This window comes from Myiozetetes cayanensis, unplaced genomic scaffold, assembly GCF_022539395.1.
Source record: "Myiozetetes cayanensis isolate MyiCay16 unplaced genomic scaffold, myiCay2020 scf1, whole genome shotgun sequence".
In the NCBI taxonomy this organism is placed as follows: Eukaryota; Metazoa; Chordata; class Aves; order Passeriformes; family Tyrannidae; genus Myiozetetes; species Myiozetetes cayanensis.
This window is the reverse complement of record NW_026086604.1, coordinates 50,093,766-50,116,624: the sequence shown is the minus strand read 5'-3', so window position 1 is coordinate 50,116,624 and position 22,859 is coordinate 50,093,766. Positions and strand designations below refer to the sequence as shown.

Below are 22,859 nucleotides of genomic sequence, written 5' to 3'. Positions count from 1 at the left end.
ATGAAGCACAAGGGATATTTATACCCTGCACAACTCAGTTACAGTAACAGTTCATTTCCTGTGCTTTCCAAAGCAAAGTGTGCCCAGAGGAACAACTACCACCAGAAGGTTTTTTTCCTCAACCTCCAGATGGTGATTTGTCTCAAAAATATCTTACCCTCTTCTAAAATGAAAGTGTTTTGCAGACAGGAAGGACACCTCAGTGCAGTTTACAACTTCCTCATGAGGGGAAGCAGAGGGGCAGGCACTGACCTCTTCTCTGTGGTGACCATTGATGGGACACGAGGGAATGGCCTGACGTTTTGTCAGGGGAGGTTTAGGTTGGATATTAGAAAAAGATTCTTCACCCAGACGGTGGTTGGGCACTGGAACAGGCTCCCCAGGGAAGTGGTCACAGCACCAAGCCTGACAGAGTTCAAGAAGTGTTTGCATAATGCTCTCAGGCACATGGTGTGACTCTTGGGGCTGTCCTGTGGAGGGCCAGGGGCTGGAATTTGATGATCCTTGTGTGTTCCTTCCAACTCAGGATATCTTACAATCCTCTACTGCTAGAAAAGTACCTGTTTTCTCAGGTTAACTTTCCAAAGGAACTGATGAGAGATCAAATAGCAAAACTCAGTGACTTAAATCAAGAGGTGAGTTTTATATCCAGGTTTTAACATTAATTCACTAGACAACCCCAGTGACCATGGTTAGGACTCATCACTCTTAGCTCAACCTAAAATGAGCAGGACTAATGCCTTCTAGAGGTGCATTTATTTTTGTTAACTATGAAAAAAGTCTAGATGATTGCCTTCACCTCGGTGTTTGGTTTTTTAATGACGTTAGGTGAGATGAACTCTCCCATACTGCTATCACTACGCTTTTGGAGCTTTGTGTTCTTGGCAAATTCATCTTAGGAGATGGAAAGGAGGTGTATTTTTTGAACTGTATTTCAGATTTTCTAAGCCCTGATGTGGTCTAGATGGGATGGACTTCACAGTACTTACTGTATACAACATGCACTGTTCTGCTATTTTTTTGAAGTGGGTCATTGTGGGGACTGTATGAGACAATGTAGATAGCTGACAGGCTTAGGAATTTTCTCCTCCTTCCCATTTGTGTGGACAAAGTGGTGGGCAGGGAAGCTAACATATTACTTACATCTCTCACTCTGCTTTATCATGTTAGTAGCTATGCTATCACCACTGCATCATCCAGTAGTGCAGTATGTGCTAGGAGTGGCATCTGTTACACATCTGCTGCATGGAATGGTTTCTGTCTTTTTCCCACCAACGGGAAAATTTAAAATGGATCTTTTAATACATGTAAATCTGGCTTACTTAAATATGCACTTAAAAGGGTTGCGTAAAAACCCCAAACACTTCAAATATTCAACAGAAAACTGATTAAAAAAATTTAAAAATTAAACTTCACAACTGATAAGAGTATTTCTCAAATCCATTTTCATACCAAAATATTTGGATTACTATCATGTCTAGTCTTGAGCAAAAGATGAATGCATGTATAAGCATACGGTGAAAACTGTAATGCATGATTCAAATGATTTATTTATACAACATCCAGGTTCAGTATATAAAGGATTATTCAGAGAGACAAACCTTGTCCTGTCAGGCAGAAGAAAATACTTTTCTCAGAATTTATTTCAAGGATGTAAGTTATAATCTGTACAACCCCTCTTTACTGTCTCGATAGAAGAGAGTGCTTGCCATATTATAATAGTGACATTGGCTGATAAAATAAAAAGTTCGTTCAGGCAGGGTCAGTAGTTATGATCCTTTTTCTGACTCATTAGCAGGATAAAATTTAAATCCGAATAGAACTGAGCTGAAAGGCTGGAAAAACACAGCCCCACATCAGGATTCTCTTCAGAGAAAAAGAGTAGCTCGGTCAGAAGCCCTGGCTCTCAGCCACAAAATTATACAAGCATCCAAACAGCTTATTCCTGCTTACACAGCTGATGGAAAGCTCCTAGAGCAAAGCTGAAGTTCAGGTAGCTTTATAAGCAGGTTTTTATTTATTTTTCTATGCTTGTCTTCAGACCCAGTAACTATATTAGTATTGGCCAAGAAAAAATTCTTGATAGTCTTCACATTTCATCTGGTATTAAAGGTGGTTTCCAGACAAGTGGCAAACATCAGTCTATACAGTTCCCCTCCATAGCAAGAGGCTTGGAGCTGGGATACTGGACAGTTCTCACAGTGCTCAGCACTCCTGTACCAGGGGCAAGGGTAGCAAGACTGCTCCCCCCACCACGCTCAACAGCCAGCAAGCTGACAGGGTGTCAGTGGGGATGAGAAGGTTTCCACGAGCCAAGGGCCAAACTGAGGGCCATTCCCAGGATGCCTAAATGACAGGATCTCCGAAAAATGTGTATTTATCTCTAAAGCATATCTATTCACCGTGAGCAATGAACAACCATTTCAGAAGCATTAAACACTGCTGCAAGCAGTTTAGCAGTTACTGTTGCTATCTCCTGTTGCATCTACTTGATATTTATTCAGATCTTATCTTGTTTGAATATATTTCCAAAAGATAGAAGCTAAGTGAAAAACACTGAAAGCTCATTGTTTTGTCTGTATTGTTAAAATAATCCAGAAAATTCACACTGTTCAAATCCCTCAGGCCAGCAAACCGACCCTTCTATAGTCACTGGCATGAACTCCTTGAAACAGGGTTTTCCTACGTACGGCTAAGAAGGTTTTTTGTGTCCCTCCATGAAGAATAAGGCATTTCACACTGCCTCTGGGCTGGAGCAACACACTGACAACCCCTTCTCTGGAGTCGATTCCCTTTTCCTGCCTGTTCACATATCCGTTCCATAGGTGGAACCTGAAGCACACGAAGACAGCCAGCACACGTAGGAAGGGAGCAGCTGCAGTGGTGACCCTAGGCACAGCACTACGGATCAGCACGTCTCTTTGTTGCTAACTTCAGCCTCGTTTTTTTCTGACGGGCACCTGCCATCCTCGAAACAGCTCTAGTTTAGGAAAATAAACAATCAGGGGGAAAAAAGCGCAACCCTGGATGAACTAAATTGCTCAGCCTTGAAGGAAAACATGCCTGTTTCTAACTAGCTAAGTTTAGACAGTCTGGATTATGACTAAGAACTAGGGACATTCAGAAAGACTAATTTAGAAGAGCACAGTCCCTATCTTATTATGCCTCAACTGTTGGATTTGCTTCCACTGTTTTTTAAACCTTATTTAAGATGATACAGTGGAATAATTAGGGAAGCATTGGGGGATGTTGCACAGAAGTTATAGCCTTTTGTGTCTCGTGCAACTTGGGCCCACCAGGGATTTCTTACTCCGCTGCACAGGGGATTTTGGGCACAGAGCAGACTGGAGCTGAGCAGAAGGATCCATGACAACACAATTTCCTGAAAACTCTCCCAAGTGGAATAGGGGCTGTAAAAGCCATGGGAATGGTGCCAGAGCTGCAGTCAGAGCCACAGACCAACTGATGATTCACTCACTGGAAGGGAAAAAACCCACCCAAACCCAACTTTATTTTAATTCAGGCGTTTTTCCTACTTTTGGCTCTTGTTCTGAAATGCTCTGCATGTATTGAGCTTGGGACCTGGGAACTCCATGGACTCCCGGTCAGCCAGAATTTAAGTGAATGCTTAAAGATCCATCTTCCATTGTCTCCAGGACCACTCAAATAAATGCAAAGATGTCTTAAAGACAGAAGTAGATTAAATAGTGCAAATCAAAATCACATTTATAAATGCTTTTTGGATCAGGGCCTTTATTTGCACAAGGAAAGACAATTGCAACAAAATAGAATATGGTTTTACTCATTAAATATGAGAAACACTGCTGGTAACATATGCTCATTTTTTCTTTTTAGCACAGCTTTAGCTATCGTAACTTGATGAATCTCTTTTCCATTTTATAAACATTTGGTACATGTTTTACAAAAAAAGCCTACTAACAGAAGGTTTAGCTAAATAATTGATACACGATTCCAGAACTGAATATTAAATGCATTACTTTTTTTTTCCCCCCACAGTTGCTACCATAACAGTAAATATCGTCCTCAAAGCAGAAAACATAATTTTGAATTCTCATCTGAGCAGAATTATAATTGAGAGTTTGTTCAGATACACTCCCCATTTATATACCAACCACATGCCAAAAAATACAGATGTTCATAACAAGATGAGATAAAGGGGTGATTGCCAGAGACACAATGAAAATGCTCTGGTTTAATCTATTCATCCCAAGGTACACTGTCCAATTGTTTCAAACACGTTTATTTTACTAATAATTTTAGAGATTTGGAGAAGAGGATTATCTACTTCCACCCTCTAGTTCCATTAAACATAAACCAGTTTAATGTGAGAAACTTAGAATTAAAAATTAAGGTGGAAAGTTGTTGTTGGTAGTTCTAAATACAACAAACAATGTAGGCAGTGGATGGCTAACAAACCCAAATTGTGACTTTCGAAGCTGTATATTTAGCAATTTGGCAATGTGATACATCTAGCTAAAGGCAGTATGAAAGCCAGGACAGTAATTCAGTTACTTAGAGGTTTGGAATAGGAGTAATATTACAGACTTAATATGTGAGCTGGTTGTGAAATATACTTCATAGTCTGTACAGAACAGTTTAAATAACACTGATTATTCAAAGTTTCCAATTTCCTTTGATTCTGAAATACTCTTACCAAGAAGGTGATTTAACTGACTATGCCCTGCATGGATTGTCATTAGTGAAGAGCAGTAATATATATTCTAATTTAAAATTAATCATGCACTAAGTAATGATGATAAGGCAGACATAAATTCTGAAGTGAAACCTCTTGGATATAAAATGAAATAGCCAACCAAGCTCACTGCTGAAAATTTTTAACAGATCTTACAGATGTAGCTAGGATAACATCATATACTTCTATTTGGCTGACTTGAAATAAAAGGACATCCAATAATTGAAAGTATTTTTATCTAAATACTTTTCAAACAAAAAACGTACTGCAATTTAAGAACATTTTATATGTTATAAAACAAATCTTTGACAGAAGATAAAATCCAGTCTTTCTTTTTTTCATTTTCTTTTGTTTGCTTTTGAGCAAGTCGGTTAATTGTTTTATACCTCATTTTAGAGGTTTCTAAAAGAGGTGTGGAAGACTATTGGGAATTACAACTTTTGAGACACTCTTTGGTACCACTGGATGAACAGGTCTCTATAAAGTTGGCCAGAAGTCTCCATGAATTTCACTAGCTCAGTCTGACTTCTTCCAGGGATGGCTCAGAGCTGACATAATTTTCCACCTTCTGCTGCTCTGTGTTGCCTCAGCAGTGCAATCCTAAGTCGCCTGCTGGATGTACTCTCATATCAACTTCAACCCAGAACAGATGGTTTTCTAGACATGTCCAGTAGTAGCCACACACTAATGCTTTTCACCTGAGAAAATGAGTGTTATCCCTTTGTTCTTAAGAATCAGGTATCCTGTTAGCTTGCCATCAGCCTGGTTGCTTGGGTTAGATGAAACTAAACTGACAAGCCAAACTCATGGTGTGGTTTTCCTTTGGCCATAAAGAAGAGTTAGTCTAGAAGAGTTGCTTTAGGGTAAAGGTAGTCCAAGGTAAAGTTGTTCTAGTGTTCCTGCCTCCATTGTTAATACCAACATATCAAATATGAGTGCTCTCCATTTCATTGCTTATGTTTAGGCAATTTTGTGCACCTTAGTACAGCCCTGGAGGAAAAAAGGTTGAGCACAGAACACATGAGAAGGGTGGTCCTATGCCAAGACTAACAATGGTTACAGGATTAGCTGGAGCTCCTCACAAGCTATCTTAATTCCTGATACAACTGTGAAACCATGGGTATATTTCTCAGATCCTCTGCTCCGAAGACCTGATGTGCCTACATCGAGCAGAACAGCCTGTGCTCTGAGACATGCTTCCATTCTAAGAGCAAAATCATGCCATTAGCTGAGTACAGAGCACCACCCAGTTAGCGGATTGCATTCTGGTTCTAAAACCTGATCAGCTGATGCCAGGTTAGAAAGCTCTCCATGTTATTTTACTGTGTAAAGTAAAACTGTGTCAGTGCCTCCAGGATATTTCTTCCCTTATAGGGAGACAATGTCATGAGACTGTTAAGGTGAGGAAACTTGCAGTTATGAAGCAATTTTGCTGGCCCTGACATTTCAAAGAACCTGAAGCCCTACCTCTTTGCAAAATGCACTTAAAGTTGCATCTTACACCTTGGCAGCACTTCAGCTAGTCCAACAAGGGGGTCACTGCATTTGTGTATCCTTAAACCTCTTTTGTTTATTTCTCAAAGTGAATTATCTCAATAGGATTAGTAAGCATTAAGATATCAATCTCTGTTGATTAACATTCTTTGAAACATAGCTTTTACTGGAGATGAGAATGCTGAAACCATGTCTGCTTTGAGTGACATGGGACAGTGCTGAATGCTTGGAGCTTGACGTTCTTTTTGATGATGCTAACATTGCTAATCTGGCGACATCTTTATTATATGATTGCAGAGTCCTTTCTTCTCTTTTCTGAAGAAAAATGTCCAACTTTTCCCTAAGAGCTCCTCCCTTACTATACATAATGCAGTAATGTAAACTTGTTATTTCTGCTTAGAAGTCTAGAAAGTTGAAATCTGTTTTTATGACTAGAAGGGTTCTCTGACTTGAACGTTTAATTGTTTTTGTGTTTTTCCCATTGATACTCTGTAAAAGCATAAACTGTAGTCTATTCGATAAGAGATACTGGAATTATAGTGAAATCTAAAGTATAACGACAGAATATAAACCCATGTGCTTATGTATCATAAGAACAAGTCCCTTTTTTCGGGTAAACATGTTTAAGAAAAAGTTTTCTATAGATGGGGAAGGAAACTATTTATAGATTTAAGAAGCTGAGAGTAGAGTTACCTAGAGGTAGGAAATGGATTCATATAGCAACCGTTTCCTCTCTTATTTACAAAATGTGGTGTCTTTATTTCAGTAGAAAAGTTAAAATGAAATTTTAGTCACCAGTAAGCATACAAACTCTTTGGCACATCTCCTAAGGAGCACTAACACCAGTATCCTGAATTAATTCCAATCTAGGTAATTTGGCTTATTACATTTAGAGGCAGTTTCAATTAGACAGAGTGTTCCTCCATTTATACTAAATACAAATGTGCTGTTTGTGAGATGTGCTGAGGAGCCACTGTGTTTCACCTCTGCAAGATCACTGTCTTGGGTGATCTGAATCTTAAACACAATTTGAGTTTGTTTATTAGAGGGTTCTTCTGCATGGAAGTTTCTCAAAACTTGTAAAATGTGTAAGTGCAAGCTTCATAATAGATTTGTGTTAGAAAATTCTGTTTTCATTCTAAGCATAGGTAGCAAATCCATTGTAAATTTCACACAGATTTTATGTTGTTAGAATTTCCAATGAAGTTTTTGGTTTGCTCTTGCAATCTGTTTTAAGTAAGAAGACTTTGGACAGGGCTTTACTTAGAAGTTTTTCTTGGATATCTAATGTCTGTCTAAAACAGAAATGGATCATCAGGTAGATATGAAGATCTAGTTCATCTACTAAAGACTTCTGTATTTTTTTGTTAAGGAAACATATTTGTATCTGTTTTAGAAACGTCTCTTGAAGGCTGACCAAGGCTGCCTGTCCTGAGCACCCAAAGACACGAACATAAGACTGCTTAGGGCTGGGCCCACTGATAGGCTTTCCTGAGAAGAATAACTCTCTTCTGACAGCATTTATCTTACTTTTTAGCCAGCCAGATATTCCCTGTCTGTCACAAGACCATTGTATGGATCTCCTCACTGTCATGTGGAAGCCAATACTCTTTTAAGCATGAAAAGTCGGAGTCATCCACATTTTTGTAGCACTGCAGGTAAGTGCTATATATGTAACATGTCAGCCGCAGGTCTGGTAAAACAACCAAAGAAAAAACTAAACCACCACTGTATTCCTTCTTTTCCCCTATGCAGACACAGCCATTCTGGCTGCTGGGACAGAAATGTCACCCAGGAGGAGTGTGAAATGGCTATCAGGAAAGCACACCACGCCTGAGAGATAAGCTGGCAGTGAGAAGCTGTTTTGGTAGCATTAAGGTGTGCGTGCAGGCACAGGGGCTATTTACCAGTTTACAGCTGACCTTCATTCCCCTGTTTGTGTCACATTCCTTCTGTTGTGGTCAACCTTGCTTCCTTTCAAAAAAATGGATCTTTTGTGTGCTTATTAACACTATTAGCCCTGGCTGTTTTCTAATTCTGGATAATAATTGAGAAACTCTAATTACGGTAATTACTATGCTCCTGGGGTGAGGTTTTATTTTTTATAATTATTTCTAGTGATTTTGTTTGTGAATACTTTTAATATAACAGAGCACGATAGACAATCATGAGTCCTTGCACCGCATTTATTTATCAACCACCTCCACTAAATTTCATCAGTGCCCTTCACCATTTATTAATCAGATACTACTTAATTTCTTCTGCCTCAAGCAAGCGGGAAAGCGACTACTGACAAACATGCCAAGTTTGATTCTGCCAACTAAGAATTAGTACCAGCCCAACAAAAGCAAAGATGGAGGTGACAGCTAGATGGCACAATTGAATATATTCTAAATGTTCCCAACATGACTCTTTAAGGAGGAAAAAAAGGCTCCGATGTGTGCGAACACTGAAACAAAGCAAGAAGCAACCTGAGACTTTGGCCAGTACATAAAGTCATTGATCCATTCCCATTGCTTTCCACAGAAGGATCCAGTTGTGTCTTTTGGAGTTTGTACTCCAGAACAGTCTCTTGGAGTGAGTAAGCGAGATGTTCTTCTGTGTCTGTTTTCTGATCACCCCAACACTGGTGGGATTAAAAGTTTTGTTTCTTCTGGAATAATCCACCAGATTATGCTAAATTGCTCAGGAAATGATGTTCCCTGAAATTACACTACTATTTTCAGTTGTTCTATCAGTTACAAAACATGGGCAGGGAGGCCTCTTGCATTAATATAATCCAAAATACATTATTTTGAAATAGCTTGTTGTCAGATTGATGTAATTTTATGAGTCTTAATTCTTGGTTATGCTTTTACCCGTTAGTGTGTAGTTTGGAAAATTCTGATCCTTGGACAAAAATGTAGGTATATTACACCACTTGTAATTTCATTTTTGTGAACTTCATTGTGAGTGGAAAGTTGTTGACCCGGCATGAAGAAGACATGGACTTTTTTTTGAGGCTGCTTCAAGAGCTGCTTATTTGTTTAGTTTTTTTTTGTAAAAGCTCCTATGTCAGCCTAGGCCAATCTCAACTAAACACCGCTTCATCACCTGTTATCAAAGAACCGTTCACGCAACTCAGCAATGATTTTCCTAAATGACTGTGAGACCTCATTTAGATTTTTAATAAACAGTCACATTCTAATGAGGTCTTCGTAAAACTGACTAAATATGTTTAGAAATCATTAGCTTAAATTATCAGTACAAAAGTCTCCTTAGGGAGCCCCGCAGATTTTGTGATAAGACTTCTGGCAGATGGATTAGTGTAACAGCGCAAGTGAGTTCTGAATTTCCACACAAGCAGTGTAAATGTGAGTGACTGGGTAACAGGCTACTAGATAAAGAGCTAAATGTCCCTCAGGTGGGTTCATTAAAGAGAGAAAACAATCAAAACACATTTCGGTGCCATTTAAATACCAGGTGCACAGCAGTGTGCAGGTGCCAGAAACACTGACAAGGGTCCCTCGCTGGAACACACAAGAGCTTAAAGGGATGTGTGGTTTTGACAAGTGTGCCTCAGATAATGACAGATATTGGCTGATGTACCCGGACCCTGCTGGAGGGTAATGTGGGGACTGAGTCATTTGCAGCAGGTGCTTGCATTAGGGACAGCCTCATGGTGATTCCTCCACCCGCAATTAAAACAGTCCTGATGCATAATGCTCCAGGGCAAGAAGCAAGTTCCTAGCACTGATTTAATGACTATCCAGCCAGTCCTGGTAAACAAACACACATAAGCCCCCTCAATGATTAATTCATGAAGGCTGTACACAGTGTGGCAAACATGTTAAATAGATATCCCTCTTTCCTGAAAATATAAGGGAATTTTCCTCCTCGGCTTACAATGGGTCAACAGGGTTAAAAAATTAAAAATAATAAACTCCTATAAATCTTATACCAGCAATAGCAATTGAAATAGAAAACCTCAAATTTGGGAAGGTTATAAAGTTTGCCCTACAGGAATGCTACCAAAAGGTCCATTAAAATCATTACTAATCAAGGTGGCACTGAGCTTGTGTTAGGGGCTGCGGGACAGATGGTGTGTTTGTAATTTGCCTCCTTGTTGCTGATGGTTCCAGCTCTGGGAGTGGCACAAAAACACCAGCGGAGGAGTGACTGCATTGTTCTGTGGCTCATACAATTTCATTTCCATTAAAAGCTCATTTCAATTTCTGCTCTCCGATCTCACCTGTGCTGGCCTCCAGAGAAAGTGAGAACAAAGTCATTTCTACCACTGCCAGAAACGACAAAGCCACAGATCTGTATCCCACTAGGACTCTTGCACCCTGAAGAAATCTCCACGGTGGCACAAACCATTATTTGCTGCTAAGGGAATGTGCTGTGTGTCTGAATGCTGAGAGTGGAGGCTGCCAACACTGGCACCAAGACTGGCGTCTCCCTTGCTGACACCCGACAGTTCACTCTAATTGGCGCTTTCAAATACTGACTTTAGGAAAACAGTATGTGGTTTTATGCAGCATGCTATTTTTGTTCTGAGGCTTGTTTATTCATACCCTGAAAACATCCCTTTTTTAAGTTGTCCACTTGGGTACTTACAAATGTGTATAAAGCTTTAACAAAGAGGTTTGCTGGAGAGCTTACTATTCTTACAAATCTATCTGTTTTGAACTGATACGTGACTATCCCGCTATTTCTGCCTTCTTTCTTGCTCAAGGGACTGAGGAGGAAGCAGCCTCCATGATCCTTTTTTGTCTCTGCAATTAGTTGTACACGTGTTCCTGCAGCAGGTGTTAATTGCAGTCAAAACCCCCATCTTTGTTATATCTAAAAATAATATTGGCACTTGATATGTGCTTGAGCACACAGACATCTTAAATGTTAGGATTTATATTATCAATTGACAAAGGATATACGGAAGAATAAACTGAGATTGTAAAACTGGACTTGCTAAAAAGGACTTCTACCACACAAACAGTACTCTCTCTCCTCACACAAATGCCACAAGGCAGAGGGGGTATCAGACACTCCACCAGCATGAAATTAAAAACATCTCTTAAAACCACACAGTGCACACACCAAGATGTGTGCACTTGACTTCCTATTTCAACACTTCGATTTACAATAATTGCAGTACTTCCCATAAAAGCAGGGGTTTTTTCATTGCAAATGAAAACTATATGCCAAGTTCCCAGGCAAATTTTCTTGAAAAAAACATCCCAGAAGAGAATTAAGACACCAGTGCATAGACAAAGCAGTAAATGAAAAGACTCAGTTATTGACAGTTGTGGGAAACAAAGAACAGGGTTCCATTCAATACTTGTTGAAAACAAAATTAGCTATAAAGACTTGCGTAGGAGGCTTACTTTAGAAGTTACCAAGCAAAGAAAGAGAAGTACACTGTATCAACCAGGTAACTCAAGCTTTCCTTTACTACCCAGCCCCTGAAGATAACCTCCTGATAAACAAATTTAGTGTGCAAATGAGTAAAACTAATTTTTTTCTGGTTTAGTCCAGGAGGCTTACAGGAAGTAAAACCCAAACAAACCAGATTGATTTAGACTTATATACAATGAAGCAATTTCATACTTCAACTACTTTTCCCAGACATCTGTTTCAGAATTAATCCCCTTAGCCTCCCTTTAAAATAACGATGATTCCATACTTTGTTCTGCAACAAATTCCCTGATTTCCTTAATAGAAACAGTATATCTGAGATATGTAAAAAGATATGGTACCTTCTCTCTTTGGCAGTCTTTGCAGACTCTGCTGTACATAATGCAGCTTTATCAGTTACTTTTTCATTGTGCAAATGTTATCAAAGCCAAGCATCCAAGGCATGTTTAAAAACAATTGATAACGAACCTCTTAGTACAGGCAGTCGTAAATATTTTATGTGCTATACTTAGTATATTAGCATCTTGTTGGTCTGTTATTTAATTTCCAAAAGCAAACACCTGGGATGTCTTTCATCTTTTTAAGTACAAAAATTACTTACCCTTCCCACTTCTACGAGATTAGTAACCATGATTATGCTGGCTGTGTTTTCATGCCATACCATTCTCCAGAAGTCATATATTGTCTCCTGCATTGGTCCTGAAACAATAAATCAAATGAAAGGTTACAATCTGAAAGTCTCATGATTGGAAGCTCGTCTCTGGGGAACTTTGAGAGACCATGACTATACACATATATTCATATCACTATCATCGTATTTTTCTTTTAGGGTCGGTCAATTTCTTTTCTGTCATCCCACCTATCTGCATTTAAGTATTTTCCTCCTGAAATAGTGTTCTGAAAGAAAGTTAGTTCTCCAGTGCTTAGGTATTTATCTCCATAATACCCAGAAGTGGAATTATAAAAAATGGATAACATTACTCTTTCATTTTAACAATTGGATGATACACCTAGGGAAGGTGTATTTGGAGTAAAATGAGCCTCGATGGACTATGTGGCCTTTCCTGGTTTCCAATATTTTTCTTAGTACACACTATCCATCAAATTAACCCAGCTCCTAAACTGTAGTTCCTGAAGTGAAACAGTTTTTTTGCTGCAGTATATCACTTTGCAAAACAGTGGGGAAAGTGGCAAAGAAACCTGACACGCCATGGCAGCGTGTCCTCTGCACTGCTTTCTTGAACAACCTGTGCACTTTTGTACATGCTGGGCTTCCTCCAGCACCGTGATGAAGTGGGGTACCAGCCCATAGGAAATGCTACAGAAAGGTAAAATGTTGAGAACCACCACACCACTCTGCATATGCCTGGTCCTGTCTGTTTTTGGTCTACATGCCCCACCCTTTGTGTTTGGTGTACTACTGCAATTTTAAACCCCTGCTTTAAAATCACTGAGCCATTAAGAATAAACAATATAAACTATAAACTTAACATCCATACTGAATCCATTACCCAACTGTCACACTAGAGTAAGCAATTAGGGGCTTATTTAGAGCAATGACTTAAATCAGCTAATTGGAGAACAAATGGATAATGTATTGACCTAAATGTTCCTTCAGTAAAGAAGTAAACACTCTTAAAGCATTACAAAACCACACATTGACAGATCTGGGTAGTTTGCATCCACACTTTGGCACTTTGAGCTCTCTTTGAAAATAAAATCTTCAGTCTTGAAATCAAGTATTTTGTGGAAAATGTAGTTATACATTATTATTACATTATCATGCACAGGGGTCGGACTAGATGATATTTGAAGAGCCCTTCCAACCCAAATCATGCTGTGACTCTGTGACGTTGTGATATTACAGACAAGCCAAAACCAAATCATGAGGCAAGTAGCGCCACTACAATGACGTAACTTATTAGAACTCAAATTTAAGAAAAAGGATGATAGTCTAAAACTCTGAACACTTTAAAATTCCAAATGATAATTTTATCAACCATAATTTGCATAGATCATTTAAAGAACTTATGCATTCTCCCCCTTACTTTATCTGTCTTCAAAAATGCTGCATATAAGTTTCACAGGTTTTATCGCAGTCACCTGACTTCTCTTTAATTGTTTTGGTTGTTCATGTAACAGGAGAAAAAGCCATTTAAAACAACAGGAAGCTACGATTGTTAGAACATGAGAAATGCCAGAAGGTCTTAAAGCAGAATTAACAGCACAACCTAAAATTACAGTTTCTGAAATTACTAAATTCAAGACGACGCTGTGGCTGCAAAACTGGACATCTTTCTTTTTTTCTTTTAATTTATAGCACAGAACAGGAGATACTTTTGTGAGATTTCTTCTGAATTATGATGAGAATTAAATCACTCTCCATCACATGGAAATTTACAGTATTTTACTTCTACCAAAGTGTCCTGGATATGTAATACAGTCATGGTCCAAGTGCAGTTTTGAATGTCACAGTAATATAATTAATATACATTACAGTGAGAGGTTAGCTTGTTTGTGTTTTAATATTGTAGGATTCAATGTAGCTTTCTGTGACAAAGTCTCAACAGCATTAGAAAGGTTTTGTGTCAGCCTCTCCTACTGATAAAAGGAAGGAGACTGTTCTAGTCACTGTAGGAATCTCTATATAGTGTCTTCCTTTCTCTCAAATGTCAAACAAGTATTGAGTGGAATCACTATTGCTATCATCTTGCAAGGAGCACTGTCACAAATAGGGTTAGGGTTTTACACAGAGTAATGTCCTAGAAAGAGTCTGCAAATTCATGACCCCTTATTACTACTATTTAAGTTTGATCAAGGACCAAAAATAACAACACTATTGCTTCAAGAATTCTGGTTTAATGGAGAAAATCTAAATGGTTCCACTGCATTCTGTCTCCATGGGACTATGCGATGTTTCAAGAAATTTCATCTATTTTTGGTAACGCTGCAGGAAAGGTAAGAAAAGATCTTCTGTCCACAGTTTTCTTTTCCTCTTGTGAGAAGCCGGAATCTTTGAGAAACTGAGGGGCAATGTAACAAGTCTCTCTATGCATTAATTCAGTTTTCTTTCCCACAGATTCATCTGAGGTACAAGACAATTGGGCCCTACTTTGCAACAGTCATTTCTTTTTGACAGCTCTGGGATAACCTGCAACAATTTATTCCCGACTTAATTTTTTTTCCCTACAGACAGCATAATTTTGTCATGATTTAAATATTCCTGGATTTCAAACCCTGCAATCACAAATTACAATTGGGAAGAGATCCTAAACATTAATTTATTACTGTTGAACTTGAATTTATCATTCTCTATAAAGGAAAAGGTAATAGGTTATAAGAAAAATAAATCTTTGGAGAAAGTAGCAATTTTTTTCAGGCCAGAGAAAGACTTGAGCTCTGACAAGTCTTACAAGCTTGATTCTCAAAGTACTTTGAGAAGAAATGTCCTACTCTGCAATGCTGAGTATGCTCTTCTCAATCTTACTATCCAAATGATAAGACAATCATAATTAAAAGTGCGTGACAGGATTTCCTGCTCTCCTCATGTATTCTCACGTGTCTTCTTGCTTTTCCTCTCCAATTCTTACATGTAGCCTCCAAACTTCTTTCACATTCAGGACACTGAAAAAAAAAGCCCCAATCCAAAACCTACCTTAAAGTTTCAGAAAGTAATTCTTCTATACCCCATTTTTCTTTTCTTCTTGACATTTTAAAAATTATTTTCTGACATATGAATAAATTATTACTCGTCTCCAGTGAGAATTGAAAAACATTAGAGACCAGGTAGGTTTGGAGGATTTATTGTCCTGAAGAACTGAACAATTTGATTCCATAGACTCATGGCAGGGAGAGAAGGAGACTATAATTGTTCTAAGCATCAGCTGAACAGACGTGTGCACAACAGGTAGAAAGGTTATTTGCAGCAGTTGCCCCCTTGCAGAAGGAGAAGGTTGGAAGAGAAGGTACTCTGCTACCTAACACTCAGCCTGTAGTGTACCCCATTAGTCCCACAATATAGTACTTGGTATCAAAGATCTCAGCTGTGAAAAAAAAAACAAATCAGCAACACAGTGCAACCAGAAGATGAAAAACAAAGGAAAATAAGAAAAAGAAGTCAAACCTCCAAGCCCCTAGCTAATTAAATGCATTATTGAAAAAACTCAACAGAAACAATTGGTTGTATATATCACTACCACTAGTTGTATTGCCAGCAGTTGTTAGTTGCTGCTCTGGGAATGCAAACAGATTAGGAAATGGAACATCACACAGCTTTTAAGAATGGCTTAAACTCTTAGGAAACTGCTTTTGTACACAGAGATTTCTAGAGCCTCTATTTCTGCTTGCTATCATGAGACCCAGTTTGAACAACCAGTATTGCTACTGGTGTATGTGATCAATTTGAAAGTGATGAACTAGCTTAGAATACAGGAAAGAAAGCAAACATACCAAGAAACAAGTAAAACCTGAATCTTGAAATGTACCTGATACTTACTCAGACACAGGACTTGTAAACCTATGGGTAACTTTTCAATTTCTAGAAAAGCATCTTAAACAAGGAACAAATAGCTTCTAAAACATTTTTTCTAGCATAGAATGTCAAATCTGCAAGTTAACATTTGGTCCACCAAGTTCAATGATAGATATTAAAGCTAGAAATGTGCAGAAAATGCATAGATACCCTTAAGCTTCAAAGGTTCCCCAGGGACAGTGCTTGGGCAGTGGGAGCCATAAGTATGTGTTGACAAAGGCAGTGGACTGACAAGATGCAAGACTTATATCTGCAGCAGTTAAACTCCACCTTGAGAAGAGTGCAAAAACCTCCTCCCAGTGAGTAGATGCAACTGCACCGCATGAAGAGGTGATTATAAAATGGTCCCTTCACCTAATGGTTACTGCATTTTCTAGTAGCAATGACAACTGTCTTCACCTTTTGCTGAAGCCAAACCTACTGCTTGCTACTGTGACTGCTTACAACTTGACCCCTAAAGGACAACTAGCAAATATGCCTCCCTAGAGGGAGCTGCATTTTAGCCCTCAATCTTTACTGTGTATGTTCCATTCAAAATGAACTTGAGACTCAGTAAATGTTTTCTTATTAAGAGATATGGCTGCATGGCAACAACAACAACAACAACAACAACAAGCCCAAAAGCAATGATTCCCTTTGCAACTACACGGTCAAAAAACCCCAACCCCATTACATAGCAGAAATTGTCTAAAATACATATGAAAGCATAAAACCAGAGAGGGAAAAAATACTTGGAGAGGAGACTAAAAGCTAATAGATTAAAGAGTTCAAGAACTCTCATTTTCCTAATAAACCTCTTATCTGGGACAGACATAGCTGTTAGTAGGATAACTTAAAGAGTATTTCACAGACTGCAGGCAAGAGAACATATCCTGTAACTGAAATACATTTTTTCCCTACTCAGTAAGGCAATGTGCCCAAGATTTTACCAACAGGAATTTGCAGGTGCATCATTATGTGATGAGGCTTTCATGAGTGTTCAGTTCTGTTAGCCTCCAAGCTACCTCATGGAAAGCTCATCACTGGTCATCAGCTCTGCAAACCTTTCTGTGACCAGGTACAGGCTAAGGAGTGTAAGATTGGATTCTACTTTTTCATAAAGTAAACTGCCTTCATCTTTCTATCTAAAATAGTCAGCTTACTATAAAAAAAAGGTGCAGATCCCAGATGTGCTGACTTAGCCAACCAGCAAGATAAACGGCTGGTTCACTATTTTTTTGTAACTCCATGGCCACAGAGCAGTGCAGCGGTTGCTGGATCATCTCCACCCTCCCCAAATGAGCTGGTTTCTGAATAGAAGGTTCTTTGAGGATCTGATCAACTGCTGATCATCTGATTTGTCAAGAGCAGTCCTCACCATATGCTTGTTGAATAGTTATGGTATTATATACATTTACCTTTCACTCACACTTCCAGGAGTTCTTAATGGTTTAGTGCCTCCATGGAAGCCAGCAAAGTCCAGAACAAAGCTGTGCTATAAAAACTTAAAAAACTCATACAGTCTTTCTGCCCTAACTTGCCTCAAAATCAGTGTAGACATTTATTTTCTACCATAACATATACACTTTAAATGCTTACAGAGGAGTGTTTTCATAGGCACAGTATGTATGTTCCTATTATGTGAATAATTTTGAAATCTGCAATAAAACTGTGGTCAAGGTATCACTAAACCACATGGGCCTGCTGCTTACCAGTAGCTATCCAAATGCATACAGATTAAGTCTTTCGTATTTTTAGGTCTCAAGAATGTAATGATGAAAGAAAATCAGGTCATATAACCTGGATGTCTTCTAATGCTTTAATTAAAGCCCTCCCAAGTCTGTTCCAGAAACTAAAACAGCATTGAGGGTAAAACATACCCCAGTGCCAACCACCTGTTCACTTTTACTGAAGTTTCCTGCAGGCCTATCACTGTCACAATTAGCACATTAAAAGGCAACAGACATTTGTACTGGCAAAACTTGGCCATAAATGCTTCAGTGTTATTTTATTAATTGCTGGTTTCTAGTTGTCATACTTCAGTATTCATTATTATTTGTTGCTTCTGTGGATTCCAGCCCCATACATTTTATGCACTAAAGAATCTCAATGAAATTAAAGTAAACCCCTGTAATGAGCTGAAAAAACCCCACATATACTTGCTTTTATCCCATTATTTCCTTTGTGTTACAGTGTTGACTGTGGTGGCAGCTGAGAAGCACCTTCCAACTTTGGGCTTACAATTTTTGTTACATAATCTTCAGCAGGGGTATATTGTAATTACCCAGCTATGCTGGATTTCCTGATAAAACTTTCTTAGAAATTGCTCTTGCCTTGGAAAAAATATAAATACACAAAGATGTGGATGGACTCCCAATGAGGCTCGTTTCCTATAGGTATGTTAAGCCAGTAAGGAAGCCTGAGGCTATGGCTATTCTCATGTGAGGCATGGAAAAAAAATCTGCTCCTCAGTTTTAGACCTTATTTTAACAATTTCTCGATCGTAGTAGATTCAGAGATCGCACACACAGGAGGCACTTGTTTGCAGAGGCAGTAATTAACACGTAGTCAGGTAAGAAAAGAGACCATTTTGTAAGACAAAATTCTAGTAGAACTTAATTCCCAAGCAAATAAAATTGTTCTCTTCCTCCTAACATTAGTTTTAACCCAGGCTTCAGAATATACCATGCACATCAAATATATGCAAAATCTGTATCTGAGTGGTAGCCAGTCCACCATTTCTTTTTTTGTTTTTTTGCCTTGCAATGATACCACCCTATAGTGCAAGACCCCCAAGAAAACAGTATGCAGCAACACTGTTCTACAGTAAGTCACCTCAGCTATACTCAAGTGGGTTAATCAGGACTGAGATATGAATTTAAAATGTGTTTTTCATTATTTCCTTACTTAGATGGATTGTCAATAAGAAGTAGATCTGACTGTATCTTGTTAGCTTGACATTTCAGGAAAACACTGCTTATACAGTAAGCTGAAATACTTTATTGGGACTAATCCTGCCCAGTGCAGCTACTGGCAACATAGAGGCTTTTCTGTATCCTTTGCTCTGGAAAAACACAGCTTTCTCTCATTACCAGCCAAGGGACAGCAGAGTGAATAGTAATTGGCTGATTTTCAAGCACAAACTAAATCCTACCTGCTTTGAGCCAGCCAGTCAGCATGCCCTGCTGCCTGCACACTGCTATATGTGAAAATTGGCTTTCACAAAATGAAATGTTCAAAGCGCTTTCAAGTCCCATTAGCTTTCAACGAGGCTTACATTACTAAGTGACTGAAGAGCATGTAGAAATTTTATCTGTAGCTCCCATGAGACTGACCAGTGCTTTGGCTGGCTTTCTATACCACCTCCTCCTATATTTATGGTGTTAGCACTATAGACCTCTTCCGGAAAGAAGAAAAGCAGAAGACCTGTGAATTCTCCATCTCTTTTCAAATGTGAAAAGAAAATAAAAACGTTGCTATTTACAATGTGATAAGCCAGAGTCCCACTGTTTTATGAGTTACAGGCAAGTGGCTCACAGATAACTAAAATAAAAAAACCCTCCATTCTAAATTCCCAGTTTAATATAGAGATGCTTAAAAATATATATCCTTTGAGTAATGACAAAACTGATTATTCCACAGGATATTTGTCTTTAAAATTGCTCATTTGGTAAAGCTAGATAATCACTTTGAAAATACGTTTTTTATGAATATCTATATACACATACACATCAACTGTTGGCTAGAGCTGGATAATTTCTCTTGCTGGCATTTCCTCTGATCCTATTCTGCATTGACTCTGAGGGTAGTCAGATGGGGGGGATGTGGTATTTATTCTCTGGAATACCACATGGTATTTTCTTTTCTTTATTGATGCAGATCTAACTGGGCTGGAACAGTGCACATCTCAATGCATTATTCTGTCTGCATTATGGTACTATCTAGAAATCCCAGTTCAGGACCAGAACTCCACTGTAGCAGAAGTGCATTACATATTAAATGACCATGAATACACAAAAGGTGTTCATGCCCCTCACAGTCACAAGTCAAACATACCTTGGAAGACAACAGAAGCAAAGTAGGGTTAGAATGAACTGAACAGTCTTGGTATAATATACAGCAACCAACATGCCAGCTTTTACCATTTCTGACTAATCTTATGTGTTCCTGTTCCAAATTAGTATGTTCAGAAACAAGTCTTTGCTGCACTTGTTTTTAAGTCTGAGACCACACTTTATTTGTGCACTCTTGACAGGTGCTGCTTAAGACATTTTTATAACACTACGGTTAATGCTGCCAGCTAATTTTCCATCTAATAAAGTGTTACACTCTTATTGATTGACATTTCTCCACAGCTAAATTTCCAATACTAGCTGAGTTTGTTATATATGAACAAAATAAAATGAGAATGTCATATGGTTTCCCAAAGAATAAATAGCACATTTCCATAACACCGTTTGACTACTCACAGAAGTACTGCAGACTGGGAACAGAGGAACTGGCAGCAACAGAAATGGTCCAGATTTATACAGTTAGCCTGAGATTAGGCAAAGCTGAATGCAATAAAAGCTGTGTACATAGTACTAACACCCATGTATGCATCCTTATGCCATTCAAGAAAATGGCTTTTTCTATCTTAACTGCAGGAAACCAAAAAAACTCCCCCATCAAATCAGTGTAGTTGTAGTTTAATGTAGTTCATCCATTACCATTGAAAAACTCTTTCTTTCACATAATTTTGCTTGTCACACAGCAGGTATGTTGAATGGTCCGTTCCTCTCATTAACATTTCCTAAGACTGGATAAATCTGGTATCTTTCAAATGTTGAATTGCATGTAGCACTCCTGGGGCTTAGCAACTCCCTAGTGATGGCCATGGAATACCTCAATAAGGCTGGAGCATTGAATCTTTACCTCGCAGCTTTTAAGACGGCACTGCTAGACAATGGCTTGCAGGGAGCATGTTTCAGTTTCTTCTATGAAACCTGAATACTTTGAATTAACTGTAATTATAGAGGCCTTGATGTATTTTCTGGTGGGGTGTACTGGTTACAGAGAAACAGGTCTCACTCCCACATGTACCTTTTTTCTCTCTATGTACTACAATTACTATTGTAATTGTTTAACTACAGTCAAGCATGTTGGGAGAACGATAGGTTACTCATCTGGGAGACTGAGATAGAGATCAAATAGTAACATGAGGTATTGTCTGAGGTCATGGCTGACTGAAGGCTTATTCCAGGAGCCTTGAGACCATGGTTCAAACCTGAACTCTCTTTGTGAAAGGAGCCCAACAGAAAGTTTCATTTTAGCCAAATCAGTGTTTTCCACTAAGAAAGCTAGTTTTATTTCTAATTTGTGCATACTTTTCAATAAGGGTGATTTGCATCACAGAAATATGAATACCTATTAATCACTCATTCTAAACAGCTCATCTGAGCTTGGGAAGACTAACAAATACAGAATTTATTTTGTAAAAAACATGCTGTCTCTAACATTTCCAAAACTAAAATCTTAGGTAATTGACTTGTTGGACTGGGTTCTTCATATCAACTTATAATGCAGAATGAATTTTGATGATGGATGAGAAGTTTAAGATCATTTTATCGCCTTCAGTAGAAGGTTCCTTAGGGAATGGACAAAAACCCTAATTAGTCTTTTGCATTTCTACTTTCTATTTTCATGTTGAGTCAATCATAAGCATCAGGATGTAATAAAATCATCACTATTCTCTAGTTCAAAAATATGAGTTCATTTTGGCTACTTGTTTCTTTTATTTTTCCCCAAGGACCTTATTGTGAAGGAATGTTGCTCATGCATGTGAGTAAGATATTCAAATGCTGTATTTTTAAACTTGTACTGGGAGTTTAAGTGCATTAACATGAACGTTTTACCTACATGAACAAACAAGATAATTTAGTCTACATTAAAGCATAAGCAAAAATGTTAGAAAAAAACCTGTCACAATTTATTGTCCTGATAGATATCTCATGAGTGAGATGTATCACTCACAATATCTTTTTCTATTTAAGGCTAGAGAACATTCGTACATTCATTTCTCAGTCATAGAAATAGTCAGTAGCAAACAACTGTTATTCAGATCAAGATACATATGAAAGTCATTAAAAATAAATGTGTATTGGATATTTTTCCTTTCAATATTGAGATAATTACGGTAAAAATTAAATATGCATGACAACAAATTCTCTCAGCACTCTTATTTGTTGTCATTTTTTTGAGAGCACATTGGTAATTTTCGCCAGGAAAATTTTCACTGGTTATTTTCAAGCAGGAAAGGGAAATGCTAACATTTTAATTCTATTTTTTCCTTATATTTTATAGGAGACTGCAGTATTTGAAGTACACTGTAAACAAGGAAAACCATTCTAACATGCCACATGCATTTGTGCTTAGTTCAGACACAGTAACATGAGCATGCTTGCAAGAGAAGGAGATTAGCAGTAGCAGAGGGAATCTCCACAGTCTACATCTGAATATGCATCTGCGTGGAAGAATACAGATGGACAGGGAAAGAAATTAATCCAATAAGCTTGTATATTTTCTTTTTTCCAAAGGCAGTGCTTAAAACATCCAAACTGCCATGTGCATTGGTGGCCATATCAACACAGAGATTTCTGTTGCCGTCAAAGGATACATAATAGAGAAAAGATGACAGGTTTCACGGATTTGGATATGGTGACAAGACAAAAAAAAAAGAGCTACCTTATTTGTTTCTTGATACAT

The 22,859-nt window shown here is 38.3% G+C and overlaps 2 protein-coding genes across 12 annotated transcripts in view; both read right to left on the bottom strand.

The window, feature by feature from the left end:
* The window catches only part of PTPRM (protein tyrosine phosphatase receptor type M), a 449,317-nt gene that overhangs the window by 20,989 nt on the left and 405,469 nt on the right, over nt 1-22,859 (bottom strand). For all 11 annotated transcript variants that reach the window (XM_050306131.1, XM_050306135.1, XM_050306149.1 and 8 more), the window contains one exon: nt 12,207-12,304. In XM_050306131.1, coding sequence (XP_050162088.1) covers nt 12,207-12,304 — 98 coding nt within the window. The remainder of the gene's footprint in view (nt 1-12,206; nt 12,305-22,859) is intronic.
* Nucleotides 10,429-22,859, bottom strand: part of ARHGAP28 (Rho GTPase activating protein 28) — a 723,491-nt gene continuing 711,060 nt past the window's right edge. Inside the window, exon 16 of the transcript XR_007627579.1 lies at nt 10,429-10,439. The gene's annotated coding sequence lies outside the window, so the exon portion shown is untranslated. The remainder of the gene's footprint in view (nt 10,440-22,859) is intronic.